General features: G+C 37.3%; 1 protein-coding gene across 1 annotated transcript in view; it reads right to left on the reverse strand.

The window, feature by feature from the left end:
• Nucleotides 1–17770, reverse strand: part of SNX3 (sorting nexin 3) — an 80822-nt gene that overhangs the window by 11346 nt on the left and 51706 nt on the right. Inside the window, exon 2 of the mRNA XM_077162566.1 lies at nucleotides 1152–1247. Coding sequence (XP_077018681.1) covers nucleotides 1152–1247 — 96 coding nt within the window. The remainder of the gene's footprint in view (nucleotides 1–1151; nucleotides 1248–17770) is intronic.

The raw sequence follows: 17770 nt of genomic DNA on the forward strand, positions 1-17770 counted from the left end.
AGTGAGGTCTTTATTTTGTTCCCAGTTCTGTCTGTAATTCTTAGTACACACACAAAAATAAACGCTCAAATATTTGTAGAATTAATATCCAAAAATCCAAACCAGTAATATAGTGTTTCTATTTATAAGATCTTCTTTTTCAGTAACATCTTAGAGTTTTCTTTAGATGGGTCTTATATTTCTAGTTTTATTCATAAGTACCTTACACTCTGATATTCTTTTGAGTAAGACTGTTTTTCCATTTTTGGTGGAATGCTATGATTTGTGTATGGTACTCTTGTATTCAAACACATTTATCTGGTTAAGTAAGTTCTCCTTTTATTTCTAGCTTTACTAAGCTTTAGAAATGAGCATAACCTAACCTTAAGCTACTTCAGGACTTCCACCATACCCACTTCCTTCCTGTTAATCTCTAGTCGCAAATAATTTCACATTCTGAGCATACTTTCAGGACTCCATGCCTTTGATGTCATTTTCATATAAGGCTAGAATAAGGGACTTCAGTGAACCCTGCATCCTTAATTTATTTTGTAGCCAAAGCCACCAAATTTTTTTCTACAGAAGACAATTCTTATCAACATATACAACAGTGTTTTTCAAATTTCTGGCAGCAAGCCATTAGTAGATCATGGGCATCATTTAATATGCCAATCTGTTATGTTGTATACGTGTTGCCATAATTAATAATTAAAAAAGCTTTCCTAAAGAGAATATCAGCATGTATCACATAAAGTAAGGTAAGAAATGTTTCATGAAACTTTGGTTTGTTATGTGTATATTTAATCTGTCAGTAAAAAAACTAACACATTTGAGACGAACTGAGGAAGAGAAACTTGGCAAGGCTGGTGGGGAGGTGAGCTAGGAAGGGAAGGAAGTAATAGCAAGAAAGTTCTAAGAAGAGTTATAATCCAAGTGCGAGTCAGCAAAGGCCTCAATTGGGTCATTAAAGAAGACAAGAGAAAGAAAAGCATTCCAAGGAAAAATGACAAAGACTCTATTCACATCCCTTGAAATAAGATGAAATTGAACTATTTGAAAAAAAAATCATATTTGCTTTTATCCATTTTATTCAAGATAATTTTCCTGAGAGGTCTTAAACATTAAAACTTGGAAATGTCTTGCTTTAAAGTAGTTTTAAAAAGTATTCTTACCTTGCTCTCTCTTTCTAATTCACTTCGCAGCCATTCAAAGTCACTGTATCTTCTTCTAACGGTAGATTCCTTTAGCTTGAAAATAGGAAGATTTGTCTGAAACAAAAAGGTCATTTATTATGGATTGAATTGCATCCCCCAAAAAGATATGCTGAAGTCCTAAACCCCAGGAACTCAGAATGTGATCTTATTTGGAGACAGGGTCATGACAGATAGAATTACAAATTAAAATAAGGTCATACTGGAGTATGGTGGGCCATTAAGCCAATATGAACAGTGTCCCTATAAGACGGGGGAATTTGGACACGGTAACAGATAGAGAGAAAAGATGGCCACATGATGAAGGCAGAGATTGAGTTATGCCAAAGAATGCCTGGATTGCCAGAACTCTACAAATCTGGGAGAAAGAACGGCTATATTGAGGCCTTGACTTTGGACTTCTAGCCTCCAGAACTATGAAACAGTAAATTTCTGTTGTTTTAAACTGTTCAGTTTATGGTACTTTGTTACAGCCTCCCTAGCAAACTAAGATCCCTACTCTTGAGTTGAAACACTATCATATTAAGGGGACTTCAAAAAAGGCAATTCTGTCAAATTAACAAAATGGCAAAACCAGTTACTTTCAGATAAGACTATCATGAAGATTTTTTTCCCTTTTTACTGTTAACAAAATAAAACTTTGATAACTGTTAAACAGTATTATTTACACTTAGATATAACTTTTAAAATGCATGTGTACACTGTTTTGGTTAGCCATTCTGCCTGATATTTTTATAAACACAGGTTATTTTTCTATCATTCTGATGACCTGTAAGATGTCAACTGCGAAGGGATGAGAAAATGCTTGCTCTGAATGCTAGTATCTTAGTATACAATACTCATAGGGAAAAGAGACCTTAACTACTTTGAAATGAAATATAAAATATTTTTATTATGACTAGATTAAACAGCTTTAAAAATGCCAGAAAATAGCAGGGAACAAGGTGCAGGGTCTCCACTCTTACCACTAATAGGAAATTAAGGGCCATAGGTTCATAGATCTAGAATTTTACAGGCTTGGACAAGTTCAAGAACTGAAAACAATGCTCAGCACTTTGAGATATGGAAATATAAGAAACCTTAGAGACCGTGTTTTTCATAAGACTGCAAAGGCTATTTGCTGACATTTCTGTCAACTTTTAAAACTTAATAACAAATATTCCTATTATCTTTTACGGAATCTCTTATCATTAAAAGAAAGTATGCTACCAAATTCAATACAAATGGCTTTTTATTAAGGACTACGAGCATAAGTGTTTGACACCAGTCTTTTATTATAAAGAACGGATTTTAAAATGCATATAATATCACTCAAAGTTTGCACGGAACAGAAATCATCACATATCATGCCATAACCTATGGAAACTGTTTATTTAATACTGTATATTTTCTTAGATTGTATTTTGTCCTTAATTGTCTTTGCACTTGTAGAACTACAAACTGTTTTACAGCTGAAAAGAAGAAAGTTAAGTGCCACCTGAAGGAAAGAATGACTTCATACCTAGTATACAGGTAGAACATCACACAAAATTCACTCCTAAGAAAATTCCAGTCATTTGTTAAACCTAATGCCACTGGTAAGTAATTGCCATTCAGCAAAATAAAAGCTTTTTATTCAGGACCTAAACCCATTTTGTAGTGGTCTCAATTTTTTCCAAAGTGTATTAACTTCTATGCTGTATACCTTACAGCTTGGAATCTTCTACAGATGCTATTGGGCATAACACTGTATAGGTTTCAAGCACGAAACCAAATCTCACAAGAGGTTTAAAAGCACTTAAATTTTCTTTCCCAGGTAACCACAACATTTGTTCATTGTATTAATGACTAAGAGCAAAATTGCACCTAACAAGACTCTTATTATACTAAAAGTCAAGCTTATATTTAGAGATACTGGCTTGCTGTACAGAAGGGTATTCTCATCCCCCACAGGGAATAAAATTAGGTCCCCTGGAGAGCAGGATGATAATTCCCAGAAAGAAAGCACTGGATTATTTCTCTCTAATTTCACCATTGGCTTTTTAACTAAATTCACCCTTCCGCATTAAAATATTAGGTCTTTGTAAGTGTCTAAAGATAGAAAAAAGGCCTTTACAGAACTGAATGTTTTCTGCAGGTGAGATTTTACATTTTGAATTCTCTCCTCTCAAATTACTTTACAAAAGGGATTAACTGCTCTCTTTATTCAATTTGTTAAGATCAAGCTTGTGAAAAGAGTTCCCTAAGAATTTTCATACTTCTGGGTACGGAAGTCTATAAAGTTAATCTCTGAAACAACATATCAAGCTTACAGGTACAATGTTGAGGAAAAAGTGCCAATTCAGCTCATTTTACCTTGCATTTTCCCTTTTGAACTTTTGACACAATCATGATTATATCTGACTCACTCTAATAGAGCAAGTAGATCCACCTTTTTGAGGGGAGTTGAAAGGGAAAAAGACCTTTCGTTTCTAAGACTAATAGTTAATAGGTTATAGACATCTCTATATTTATAAGGATCATTCTTCAGTTCAAGAAAATTTTTTCTTTAGTACTCTTGGCTGGCTATGATTTCTCTTTTTAAAGAAGAACTGCCTTAGGGTTTTGATAAAGTTTTGTTAAGAAATTCTTATTATTTGCCCTCTATATTTAGAGTAGTTAAATTTGCCTTTAGCTTTGTCCTGATCATTACAAAGACTTAAAATTCAACTTATTTGATCAGAATAAACAACTGAAAAGCACTAAGGTTTTTTGTGTAAGCCACTGAACTAACATAGTTGATTACAAACCGTCTTGTGTGGTCACCTTCAAATTACTTGCCCCTTATAAAATGTTGTACTTTGGTTTTCTGAGGGAAGAAGAGCAGAATTATTTTTTTACCACAGCATCAGGAGGATGCATTCAACTATTATTTACAACCACTATTTACAGAGCATCTATAAAAATGCACAGTGCTAGATAAGGTGGAGAATATAATGTTAAGTAAGATGAGGTCCTAGCCCTTATGAAACTTACTGTAATAGGAAGGTTTAGAGATAAATAGACAATTAGTAAAATTTGCATGGTTGACTAAAGAGGGGATTTCCGGGGAATATGGTGGAGTAGGGCCCTCTGCGTCTCAGTCCTTTCATCAAAATGGATGCTGAACAGGCAGGAAATTCTGAGACAACTATTCTGGGGTTCCAGAAGCCAGAAAAACACTACACTATATATATAGTATATCCAGGGAAGAGCAGGAGGAAAAGGCTGATTAACTACAGTGGAGATTAGTGAGTTGCACTCTCTGGGCAGTGGCTACTGGTGCCCATGCCCCACCTTTGTGGTGGGCCACTTTGGGGTACAGTCCCTGGCTAGTTCACTAGAGTCAAAAAAAAGAAAGAAAAAAAAAAGAGGGCTGTAAATTCCTCTTCCCTAAGAACAGGGGTGGGCATGGCTCATCATGGCTTTTGATTAGCTAAGTCAGATCGCTAGGTCTTGGCTCTGAACTACTGTTTCAACCTACCCAGGAAAAAGGCTGTGGCAGCAATTGTTTCAACCCCACCCAGGACAGGGGTCTAGGTGACGGAGATTTATACACAGTGTTTCCCACATGGTTATGGGTAACAGTTAGAGCTGCATTTGATAGGGAGGTCAGGAAAGTACAGCTTTGGGAAGGTGGAACGAAGTTGGAAATCAGTAACAGGCAGAGACCTGGAAAATTCACAAATAGATAAAAGCTAAACACATTATTAAACAATCAGTGGGTCAAAGAAGAAATTGCAAAGGATATCACTAAAGATCTTGAGACAAATGAAAATGGGAAAACAAAATATAAAAACCCATGGGAATCAAAACAACAAACAAACAAACCTACGGGAAGCAGCAAAGACAGTGCTGAGAGGGAAATTTATACCCCCTAGATGCTTACATTAAAAAAGAGCTGGCTAGAATCAAAGACCTAACTGCGTTTCTGGAGGAACTAGAAAAAGAACAGCAAATTAATCCCAAAGTAAGCAGAAAGAAATAACAAAGATTAGAGCAGAAATAAACAAAATCAAGAATAAACAAAAAACAAAAGAAAGAATTAACAAAACCCAAAGATGGTTCTTTGATAAGATCAATAAAATTGACACCCTTAGCCAGACTGACAAAGAAAAAAAGAAAAAAGATGGAAATAAATAAAATCAGAAATGAGAGGGGGGACACTACTACTGAACCCAGAAAAATAAAAAGGATCACAAGAGAAGAGTAACTGTAGATCTATACTAACAAATTAAAAAAAACTTAGGTAAAATGGACAAATTCCTAGAAACACATGAACAACCTACATGACTTTAGAAGCAACAGAAGACCTCAACAGACCAATTACAAGTAAAGAGATTGAATCAGTCATCAAAAACCTATCAAAATGAGAAAGAGGGAAAACTCAACTTTCCCATTGGAGAAGGCCTGATAATCTTGCAAGCAGTGAGGACAACGAAATCAATAGGCCAAATCCTCAATCTTGGGGTTTGTTCATCTGAAACTTAACCCCACAAAGGACAGGCTAAGCCTACTTAAAATTAGGCCTAAGAGTAACCTCCAGAGAACCTCTTTTGTTGCTCAGATGTGGCCTCTCAGTCAAGATGGCAAGCAAACTCACTGCCTTCCCCCCTCTCTAAGTGGGACATGACTCCCAGTGGTGTAAACCTCTAGCATCGTGGGACAGAAATCCTAGAATGAGCTGAGACACCATCAAGGGACTGAGAAAACCTTCTTGACTGAAAGGTGGAAAAGAGAAATGAGACAAAATAAAGTGTCAGTGGCTGAGAGATTTCAAATAGAGTCAAAAGGTTATCCTGATAAGAATATATATATTCTTATACATTATATAGACAACCCCTTTTAAGTTTAAGGTACATTAAAACTTAGAGACAGCCTTTTAGAGAGGCTAGAGGGAAGCGCCTGAAACTGTAAAGCTGTGTTCCTGTAGTCACGTTTCTTTGAGATGACTGTATGATGATACAGCTTTCGCAAGGTAACTGTGTGATTGTAAAGACCTTGCTCTGATGTTCCTTTTATCTACGGTATGGACAGATGTTCTAGTTTGCTAGGTGCCGGAATGCAACACTCCAGAGATGAACTGGCTTTTAATAAAAGGGGATTTATTTCATTAGTTCTTCAGAGGAAAGGCAGATAACTTTCAACTGAGGTTCTTGCTTACGTGGGAAGGCACAGGATGGTCTCTGCTGGCCTTCTCTCCAAGCTTCTGGGTTCCAACAACTTTTCCTGGGGTGATTTCTTTCGCATCTCCAAAGGCCTGGGCTGAGCTGCTTGGGCTCTGCTATGTTGAGCTCTCTTATTTAAGCACCAGCCAATTAAGTCAAATATCATTCATTGCAGCAGGCATACCTCCTAGCCGACTGCAGATGTAATCAGCAACAGATGAGGTTCACGTACCATTGGCTCATGTCCACAGCAACAGAACTAGGTGCCTTCACCTGGCCAAGATGACAACGGAATCTAACTACCACAACAGATGAGTAAAAAATATGGATTAAAAATAAATAAGTAACGGGGAACAAATGTTAAAATAACTTGGGTAGAGGGAACTACTAGTGGTCAATGAGAAGGAGGGGTAAGAGGTATGGTATGTATTCTTCTTTCTTCTTTTTATTTCTTTTTCTGGAGTGATGTAAATGTTCTGAGAAATAATCATGTGATGAATACACAACTATGTGATGCTATTGTGAATTACTGATTATATACATAGAATGGAATGATCATATGGTGTTCTAGTTTGCTAGCTGCCAGAATGCAATATACCAGAAACTGAATGGCTTTTAAAAGGGGTGATTTAATGAGTTGCTAGTTTACAGTTCTAAGGCCGAGAAAATATCCCCATTACAACAAGTCTATAGTAATGTCCAATCAAAGGCATCCAGGGAAAGATACCTTGGTTCAAGAAGGCCGATGAAGTTCAGGGTTTCTCTCTCAGCTGGAAGGGCACATGGTGAACACAGCATCATCTGCAAGCTTTCTCTCCTGGCTTCCAGTTTCATGAAGCTCCCCGGGAGGTGTCTTCCTTCTTTATCTCCAAAGCTCGCTGGCTGGTGGACTCTCTGCTTTGTAGTGTTGCTCTCTCTGAATCTCTCTGAATCTCCAAAATGTTTCCTCTTTTATAGGACTTCAGAAACTAATCAAGACCCACTCAAATGGGTGGAGACATGTCATCCCCTAATCCAGTTTAACAAGCATTCTTAACTAAATCACATCACCCAGGGAGATGATCTCATTACAGTTTCAAATATACAGTATTGAATAGGGATTATTCTACTTTTAAGAAATGGGATTTATATTAAAACATGGCTTTTCTTAGGGGGCATACTTCCTTTCAAACCAGCACATATGGTAAGAATGTTTGTGTTTGTTTGTTGGTACATTTAATAAATAAAATAAATTAAAAAAAAAAAAAAAACCTACCAAAAAAAGACAGGCTCAGGACCAGATGGCTTCACAGGTAAATTTTGCCAATTGTTCCAAGAAGAATTAATATCATTCTTGCTCAAACTTGTCCAAAAAAATTGAAGAGGAAGAAACACTTCCTAATTCATTCTATGAAGCCAACATCATCCTAATACCAAAACAAGATAAAGATACCACAAGAAAATTATAGACCAATTTCTCTTATGAATACAGACATAAAAATCCTAAACAAAATACTTGCAAATTGAATCCAACAGCACATCAAAAGAATTATATACCATGATCAGTAGGTTTTATCTCAGTTATACAAGGGTGGTTCAACAAAAGAAAATCAATTAACATAATACACCACATTAACAAAACAAACAGAAAAACCACACGATCACCTTGATTAATGCAGAAAAGCAACAATCTTTTGCTTTTCTATCTATCAAGATCCTTTCTTGATAAAAACACTTCAAAAAGTAGGAATCGAAGGAAATTTCCTTAACATGATAAAGGGCACTTAATATAATAAAGGGCACATGAAAAACCCACAGCTGATATCACAGTCAATGGTGAAAGACTGAAAGCTTTCTGTCTAAGATATGAACACGATAAGCCTTCCCCCTGTCACCACTGCTATTCAATGTTGTGCTAGAAGTTATAGGTAGAGCAGTTAGGCAAGAAAAATAAATAAAAGGCACCCAAACTGGAAAGGAAGAAGTAAAACTTTCACTATCAACAGACGACATGATCCTATATAAATAAGTCCACCAAAGTGGTGGAATACAAGATCAACATATGAAATTCCGTACTGTTACAATATGCTACTAATGAGCAATGGGAGGCGGAAATCAAGAAAAAAATCCATTTACAACAACAATTAAAATAATGTAAATGACTTGTATATAGAAAACTACAAAACATTGCTAGAAGAAATCAAAGATGACCTAAATAAATGGAAGGACATGCCATGTTCATGGACTGGAAGATCAAATATCCTTACAATGTCAATTCTATCAAAATTGATTTATAGATTCAACACAATCCCAATAAAAATTCCAACAGCCTTCTCTGCAGAACTGAAAACGTCAATTATCAAACGTATTTGGAATGGTAAGGTAGCCGAAAATGTTCTGAAAAAGAACAAAGTGGGATGACCCACACTTCCCAACTTTAAAACATATTACAAAGCTAAAGTGGTCAAAACATCATTGTACTGGCACAAGGATAACATACTGACTAAAATAACTGAGTTAAGAGTTCAGGTATAGATCTTCACATATAGGTCCATTGGTTTTTGAAAAGATTGCCAAGTCTACTCAACTCAAGAATATTCTCTTCAACAAATGGTGCTGGGAGAAGTGGGTATCCATACAAAAAGAATTAAAGAAGACCCCTATCTCACACCACATACAAAAACTAACTTAAAATGGCTCAAAGATCTAAATACAAGAATCAGGACTATAAAACTCCCACAAGAAAATGTAGGGAAGTATCTTGCAGTAGGCAATGATTTCTTAGATTTTACACTCAAAGCACAGGTAACAAAAGAAATAATAGATAAATGGAACCTCCTCAAAATTAAAGACTTTTGTGTAAAGGATTTGTCAAGAAGGTAAAAAGACAACCTACTCAATGGAAGAAAATACTTGGAACTACCTATCTAATTAGGTTTTAACATCTAGAATATACAGAGAAATCTTACAACTCAACAACAAAAAGACAAATACCCAATTTAAAAATGGGCAAAAGACTTGAATAGACATTTTTCCAAAGAGGTAACACAAATGACTAAAAAGCAAACAAAAAGATGCTCAATATCATCAGCTATTAGGGAAATGCATATCAAAACTGCAATGAGATATTTCACACTCACTAGAATGACCATTATTAAAAAGAGAGAAAACTACAGGTGTTTGGAGAGGATCTGAAGAAATAAGAACACTCACTCATTGCTGGTGAGAATGTAAAATGGTACAGCTGCTGTGGAAGACAGTTTGGCAGTTCCTCAGGAAGCTATGCATAGAATCACCATATGATCCGGCAATCCCACTACTAAGTATATACTCAGAAGAACTGAAAGCAGACACTTGAACAGATATTTGCACATTATTGTTCACAGAGGCATTATTCACAATTATCAAAAGATGGAAGCAACTAGTGTCCACCAACTGATGAATGGATAAAGAAAATGTTGTATATACATACAATGGACTATTATTCAGTAAAAGAAAAAACGAGGTCCTGAAGCGTGCAACATGGATGAACCTTGAAGACAGTATGTTGAGTGAAATAAGCCAGACACAAAAGGACAAATACTGCATGATCCTGCTGCTATAACTCATTAAAATAAGCAAACTCATAGTGCTAGAATACAGGTTACCAAAAGACAGATTGAGGTTAGAGAATGGTGAGTTGACACTTGTACAGAATTTCTATTTAGACTGATGATAAAGGTTTGGAAATGGATGGCGGTGATAGTAGCACATTATTCTTAGTGTAATCAACAGCACTGAAATACACAGATGAATGCGGTTAAAAGTTTTGGAACTTTAGGTTGTATGTATTACCAGAATAAAAATTAAAAGATAAAATATAGAGGAACAACACAGGAAACCTTTTGGAGATGATGGACTATAGTTAATAGTATAAGTATAAGAGGGTTCTTTCATGAATAAATGTATGATATTAATACAAGGTGATATTAACAGGGTGACATATGGGAAAAATACACTTAATGTAAATAACAGATGACAGAACTATTTTAATAATCTTTCAACTGAAGCAAAGGTAACTAACTACTGTTGCATTGGTGGTGGGGTTGTGTCTTATCTGTATCTTATGCTGATTGTTTTGTAAACTCAAAACTTCTTTCTAAAAAGGGGGGCATCTACCCCCCCAAATTTGCATAGTTAAAATACTATTAACCATAAAGTTGAAAGCAAAGAACAAATTTAGAACAAATATTTGTAATATATAACAGGACTAATCTCATCAAAATGTAAAAGAACTTAGGAAACAGTAAGATAAAGACAATCTGACAAATAAAACAAGAAATGTTAGTTAAAACAGTTAAGATCCCATTTACATTTACCAGACAGGCAGAAAATAAATTTTAATACCAAGTGCTGGTTGGGCTGAGAAGCAAGGCATTTTTAAAATTTAAAGATGGTAGTCCAAACTTATACAACCTTTTACAACGGCATTTGGTAACCTCTCGCCATTTTAAATGTAAATGTTTTTTTGAGCCACAATTCCAGCAGGAATTAATCGTAAAAATGTAGGATTACATGTACAGAAACATATCAGTGCCTAGAAATTTACCTTAGAATTGTTTATTTAATACTAAGGAAACAAAACAAAATTTAAAAACTAGAAACTGAATAAATTACAATTAAATGAAATATTATACAGCTTTTAAAAATTATAACTTAGCAGCCCTGATCAGGATGGTGCAGTGAGAAACTTCAGAGCTCTGTCAACCCAAAGATTTGAACAACCAGCAAAAACTGGCAGAAAAATCTTTCTCAATGCCCCAGGAAACAGTTAAAGGCATACAGTAACAAGGCAAGTGTCTTTCCAAGCCAAGGAAAAAGCTACTTTAAAAAGCAGTAGGGGGTAGGCTATGGTAGCTCAGCTGGCAGAGTTCTCGCCTGCTATGCCAGAGACCTGGGTTCGATTCCTGGTGCCTGCCCATGAAAAAAAAAATCGCAGTAGGATCTTGTGGTGTCCTGGGTGGACCCACCCATTCCTTCACCAGCTTGGCATGGAGCCAGTCTACATTCCTAGTACAGGTGACTGGTCCCAGCTTTGGAGGAAGCAGAGTAACCCTGATGCAAATATAGGAACATGTATGCCTAGCATAAGCTGACTGGTGGCAGCCTGAGGGACTGAATCGGGATACCATCACAGGCATGCCATTCCAGACCTTGTCCTGTGTGTAGAAAGCAAGTCACATAGCTATCCAACAAAATACTGTGGGAGAGCAGTTAAGTTGTAGCTGCTTAGTGCAAGGGATTGTTGGCTATAGAACTTACAGTGCTGTGTCTAGGACCATGAAGAAGCTTTTCTATGAAAAACGAGGCATTTATATCTGCGTAAATTTTTAAAACGCACTTTAAAAATGACAGGTGAATATGTGCAAAAAAATCAGGAAGATCCCTAAGATCTGGCCTGGAGCTATCCTTTAAATTCATCATATGCAAAAGTCCTGAAGGAGAACACACAGGTCAAGCCACAAAGACTGGAAAAGTTGTTTTCTATTTTCTCCTCCTTTTTTTTTTCCTAGTTCCTGGCATGCAAGGAACATAACTGCCCTAACACCAGCTAGATACAAGCTTAAGAAACAGACACCTCAGAGTCTAAATTCCAGTGATAACACATTAAAATACCAAATATCCAGGTAACAACAAAAGATTACAAGACATTCAAAGGAACAGGAAGTGATGGCCCAGGCAAAGGAGAAGATTAAAGCCTCAGAAACTATCAGTGAGGAGGATCAGTTCTGGGACAAATCAAAGACTTTTAAAAAGTCTAATATCCTCAAGAGCTAAAGAAAGCCATGGACAGATACATGGAGAGGAGGGGCCAAGATGGCGGCTTAGCAATGTGCACGTTTTAGTTCGTCCTCGAGAACAACTACTAAATAACCAGAAACAGTACTGAACAGCTCCCAGAGCCACGTCAGTGACCGGACACACAGTGTACCCCAGTCGGGACCAGCTGGACCGGCTGCAAGCCTCCCCAAAACCATGAGTTCCCCAAGCCGCGGTGGCTGGCGCCCAGTGCCCCTCCCCCACAGGCAGCTTCCCAGAGGGAAAGTAAAGAGAATCTAAACCTGGTCAAGGCAGAGGTCGCTCATTGGGCTCATGGAAAAAGAGGAAAGGGGAGGAAACGGAGGCTTTAGTGGCTGTGTCTCTACGGAGACTTGGCAGCCTCAGGATTCAGCGGCGGGACTTCTCAGGCTGCAACTGCCCCAGGCATAGGCAGAAACCGGCTGCTTTCAGGGCTGTCTCCCACCTGTGCCTTCCCCAGGAGAGGGGTGAAGCCCAACTCAGGTGGAATCTCTCCATCAAGGAACTCAGACCCCAGGGCTTGGCAATTTGAAGCCATTAAAACCAGCCTACAACCTCTCCTCCACCTCCACCATGCCCCCAGCAGGGAGAGTCTTCCAAAGTTAAAAGTGCCACAACATCTTTTGCTGGTGGGACCCACAGGCAGATGCGCCACATACTGGGCAGGATAAGAAAAACAGAGCCCAGAGACTTCACAGGAAAGTCTTTTAACCTGCTGGGTCTCACCTTCAGGGAAAACTGATGCCACTGATATCAGGTGCCCAGGTGACTCCTTGCCCCTGACAGGAGGCCAGTTTAGTCCAGGAAAACCCGGCTCGAGTTTATAATACCTATGTAGACCCTACTAAGGGTGGGGAGGGAAAAGGCACCATACAAGCAGGGCAAGAAACAAGAAAACAAGAACTGAAAAATTCTCCTCTGTTAAACAAAACCTAAGCTAGAGGTTCAGAAAAAGCTGAACTGAAGGTCAAAGAACAGACAGACAACAAATTCATCTACAAGAAAACCCTAGGTAAGAGAAGTCAAAGCAATCACCAGAATAAACTAATTAAGGTAATTAAATGTCTAGACACCAGCAAAAACTAATAAATCACACCAGGAAAATTGAAGATATGGCCCAGTCAAAGGAACAAACCAATGGTTCAAACGAGATAGAAGAGCTGAAACAACTAATTCAGAATATACGAACAGACATGGAAAACCTCATCAAAAACCAAATCAATGAATTGAGGGAGGATATGAAGAAGGCAAGGAATGAACAAAAAGAAGAAATGGAAAGTCTGAAAAAACAAATCATGGAACTTATGGGGGTGAAAGATACAGTAGAAGAGATGAAAAAAACAATGGAAACCTACAATGGGAGATCTTAAGAGACAGAGGTTAGGATTAGTGAACTGGAGGATGGAACATATGAAATCTGACAAGATACAGAAACTATAGGGAAAAAAAAAGGAAAAATATGAGCAGGGACTCAGGGAACTGAATGATAATATGAAGCGCACAAATATACGTGTTGTGGGGGTCCTGGAAGGAGATGAGAAGGGAAAAGGAGGAGAAAAACTAATGGAAGAAGTTATCACTGAAAATTTCCCAACTCTCATGAAAGACCTAAAATTACAGATCCAAGAAGTACAGCGTACCCCAAAGAGAATAGATACAAATAGACGTTCTCCAAGACACTTACTAGTCAGAATGTCAGAGGTCAAAGAGAAAGAGAGAATCTTGAAAGCAGCAAGAGAAAAGCAATCCATCACATACAAGGGAAACCCAATAAGACTATGTGTAGATTTCTCAGCAGAAATCATGGAGGCAAGAAGACAGTTGGATGATATATTTAAATTACTAAAAGAGGAAAACTGCCAACCAAGACTTCTATATCCAGCAAAACTGTTCCTCAAAAATGAGGGAGAAATTAAAACATGTTCAGACAAAAAGTCACTGAGAGAATTTGTGACCAAGAGACCAGCTCTGCAAGAAATACTAAAGGGAGCACTAAAGTCTGATACGAAAAGACAGAAGAGAGAGGTGTGGAGAAGAGTGTAGAAAGAAGGAAAATTAGATATGACATACAAAATACAAAAGGCAAAATGGTAGAAGAAAGTACTACCCAAACAGTAATAACACCAAATGTTAATGGATTGAACTCCCCAACCAAAAGACACAGACTGGCAGAATGGATTTAAAAACAGGATTCTTCTATATGCTGTCTACAGGAAACACATCTTAGACCCAAAGATAAACATAGGTTGAAAGTGAAAGGTTGGGAAAAGATATTTCATGCAAATAACAAACCAGAAAAGAGCAGGAGTAGCTATACTAATATCCAACAAATTAAGACTTCAAATGTAAAACAGTTAAAAGAGACAAAGAAGGATACTATGTACTAACAAAAGGAACAATTAAACAAGAAGACATAACGATCATAAATATTTATGCACCGAACCAGAATGCCCTAAAATACATGAGGCAAAGACTGCAAACACTGAAAAGGGAAATAGACACATCTACCACAATAGTTGGAGACTTCAATTCCCCACTCTCATCAATGGACAGAACATCTAGACAGAGGATCAATAAAGAAACAGAGAATTTGAATATTACAATAAATGAGCTAGACTTAACAGATATTTATAGGACATTACACCCCACAACAGCAGGATACACCTTTTTCTCAAGTGCTCATGAATTGTTCTCAAAGATAGACCATATGCTGGGTCACAAAGTAAGTCTCAACAAATTTAAAAAGACTGAAATCATACACAACACTTTCTCAGATCATAAGGGAATGAAGTTGGAAATCAATAAGAGGCAGAGTGCCAGAAAATTCACAAATATGAGGAGGCTCAACAACACACTCTTAAACAACCAGTGGGTCAAGGAAGAAATTACAAGAGAAAACAGTAAATATCTCGAGGTGAATGAAGACGAAAACACAACATACCAAAACTTACAGGATGCAGCAAAGGCAGTGCTAAGAGGGAACTTTATTGTCCTAAATGCCTATATCAAAAAAGAAGAAAGGGCAAAAATACAGGACTTAACTGTCCACTTGGAAGAACTGGAGAAAGAAGAGCAAACTAACCCCAAAGCAAGCAAAAGGAAAGAAATAACAAAGATTAGAGCAGAAATAAATGAAATTGAGAACATGAAAACAATAGAGAAAATCAATAAAACCAGAAGTTGGTTCTATGAGAAAATCAATAAGATTGATGGATCCTTAGCAAGATTGACAAAAAGAAGAGAGAGGATGCAAATAAATAAGATCAGAAATGGAAGAGGAGACATAAACACTGATCCCACAGAAATAAAGGAGGCAATAATAGGATACTATGAACAACTTTATGCTAATAAATACAACAATGCAGATGAAATGGTCAACTTCCTAGAAAGGCATGAACAACCAACTTTGACCCAAGAAGAAATAGTTGACCTCAACAAACCAATCACAAGTAAAGAAATTGAATCAGTCATTCAAAAGCTTCCCAAAAAGAAAAGTCCAGGACCAGACGGCTTCACATGTGAATTCTACCAAACATTCAAGAGAGAATTAGTACCAATCCCGCTCAAACTCTTCAAAAAAATTGAAGTGGAGGGAAAGCTATCTAATTCATTCTATAAAGCCAACATCACCCTCATACCAAAACCAGGCAAAGATACTACTAAAAAAGAAAATTACAGACCGATCTCTCTAATGAATATAGACGCAAAAATAATCAACAAAATTCTAGCAAATTGAATCCAGCAACACATTAAAAGAATTATACATCATGACCAAGTAGGATTCATCCCAGGTATCCAAGGATGATTCAACATAAGAAAATCAATTAATGTAATACACCATATCAACAAATCAAAGCAGAAAAGTCACATGATCATCTCAATTGATGCAGAGAAGGTATTTGACAAAATTCAACATCCTTTCCTTTTGAAAACACTTCAAAGGATAGGAATACAAGGGAATTTCCTTAAAATGATAAAGGGAATATATGAAAAACCCACAGCTAATATCGTCCTCAATGGGGAAAAACTGAAAACTTTCCCCCTAAGATCAGGAACAAGACAAGGATGTCCACTATCACCACTGTTATTCAACATTGTACTGGAAGTTCTAGCCAGAACAATTAGACAAGAAAAAGAAATACAAGGCATCAAAATTGGAAAGGAAGAAGTAAAATTATTACTGTTTGCAGATGATATGATACTATATGTCGAAAACCCTGAAAAATCCACAGCAAAACTATTGGAGCTAATAAACGAGTACAGCAAAGTAGCAGGTTACAAGATCAACATTCAAAAATCTGTAGCATTTCTATACACTAGTAATGAACAAGCTGAGGGGGAAATCAAGAAACGAATCCCATTTACAATTGCAACTAAAAGAATGAAATACCTAGGAATAAATTTAACTAAAGAGACAAAAAACCTATATAAAGAAAACTACAAAAAACTGCTGAAAGAAATCACAGAAGACCTAAATAGATGGAAGGGCATACCGTGTGTGCTGGTTTGAAAGGAAGTATGCCCCCTAAGAAAAGCCATGTTTTAATATAAATCCCATTTCATAAAGGTAGAATAATCCCTATTCAATACTGTATATTTGAAACTGTAATGAGATCATCTCCCTGGTTGATGTGATTTAGTCAAGAATGGTTGTTTAACTGGATTAGGGGATGACATGTCTCCACCCATTTGAGTGGGTCTTGATTGGTTTATTGGAGTCCTATAAAAGAGGAAACATTTTGGAGAATGAGAGACTCAGAGAGAGCAGAGAATGCTGCAGCACCACGATGCAGAGTCCACGAGCCAGCAACCTTTGGAGATGAAGAAGGAAAGTGCCTCCCGGGGAGCTTCATGAGATAGGAAGCCAGGAGAGAAAGCTAGCAGATGATGCTGTATTTGCCATGTGCCCTTCCAGCTGAGAGAGGAGCCCTGACCGTGTTCACCATGTGCCTTTCCAGATGAGAGAGAAACCCTGAACTTCATTGGCCTTCTTGAACCAAGGTATCTTTCCCTGGGTGCCTTTGATTGGACATATCTATAGACTTGTTTTAATTGTTTTAATTCTCGGCCTTAGAACTGTAAACTAGCAACTCATTAAATTCCCCTTGTTAAAAGCCATTCCGTTTCTGGTATATTGCATTCCAGCAGCTAGCAAACTAGAACAGATTTTGGTACCAGGAGTGGGGTGCTACTGCTGCAGTTTGCAAATACCAAACATGTTGGAACGGCTTTTTAATTGGATAAGGGGAAGATTCTGGAAGAGTTGTGAAAAGCTTGATAGAGAAGGCCTAGAATGCTTTGGAGAGACTGTTGGTAGAAATGTGGACTCTAAAGACACTTCTGATGAGGCCTTAGACAGAAATGAGGTCCGTGTTATTGTAGACTGGAAGGAAGGCGATCCTTGTTTTAAAATGGCAGATAATCTGGCAAAATTGACTGGTAGTTTTGGCTGGAAGGCAGATTTTAAGAGCCATGAACTTGGATATTTAGCAGAAGAGATCTCCAAATTAAATGTCGAAAGTGCAGTCTGGTTTCTCCTTGCAGCTTATAGTGAAATGCGACAGGAAAGAGATAAGCTGAAAACTGAACTCTTGAGTA

Source organism: Tamandua tetradactyla, chromosome 5 (genome assembly GCF_023851605.1).
Source record: "Tamandua tetradactyla isolate mTamTet1 chromosome 5, mTamTet1.pri, whole genome shotgun sequence".
Classification (NCBI taxonomy): Eukaryota; Metazoa; Chordata; class Mammalia; order Pilosa; family Myrmecophagidae; genus Tamandua; species Tamandua tetradactyla.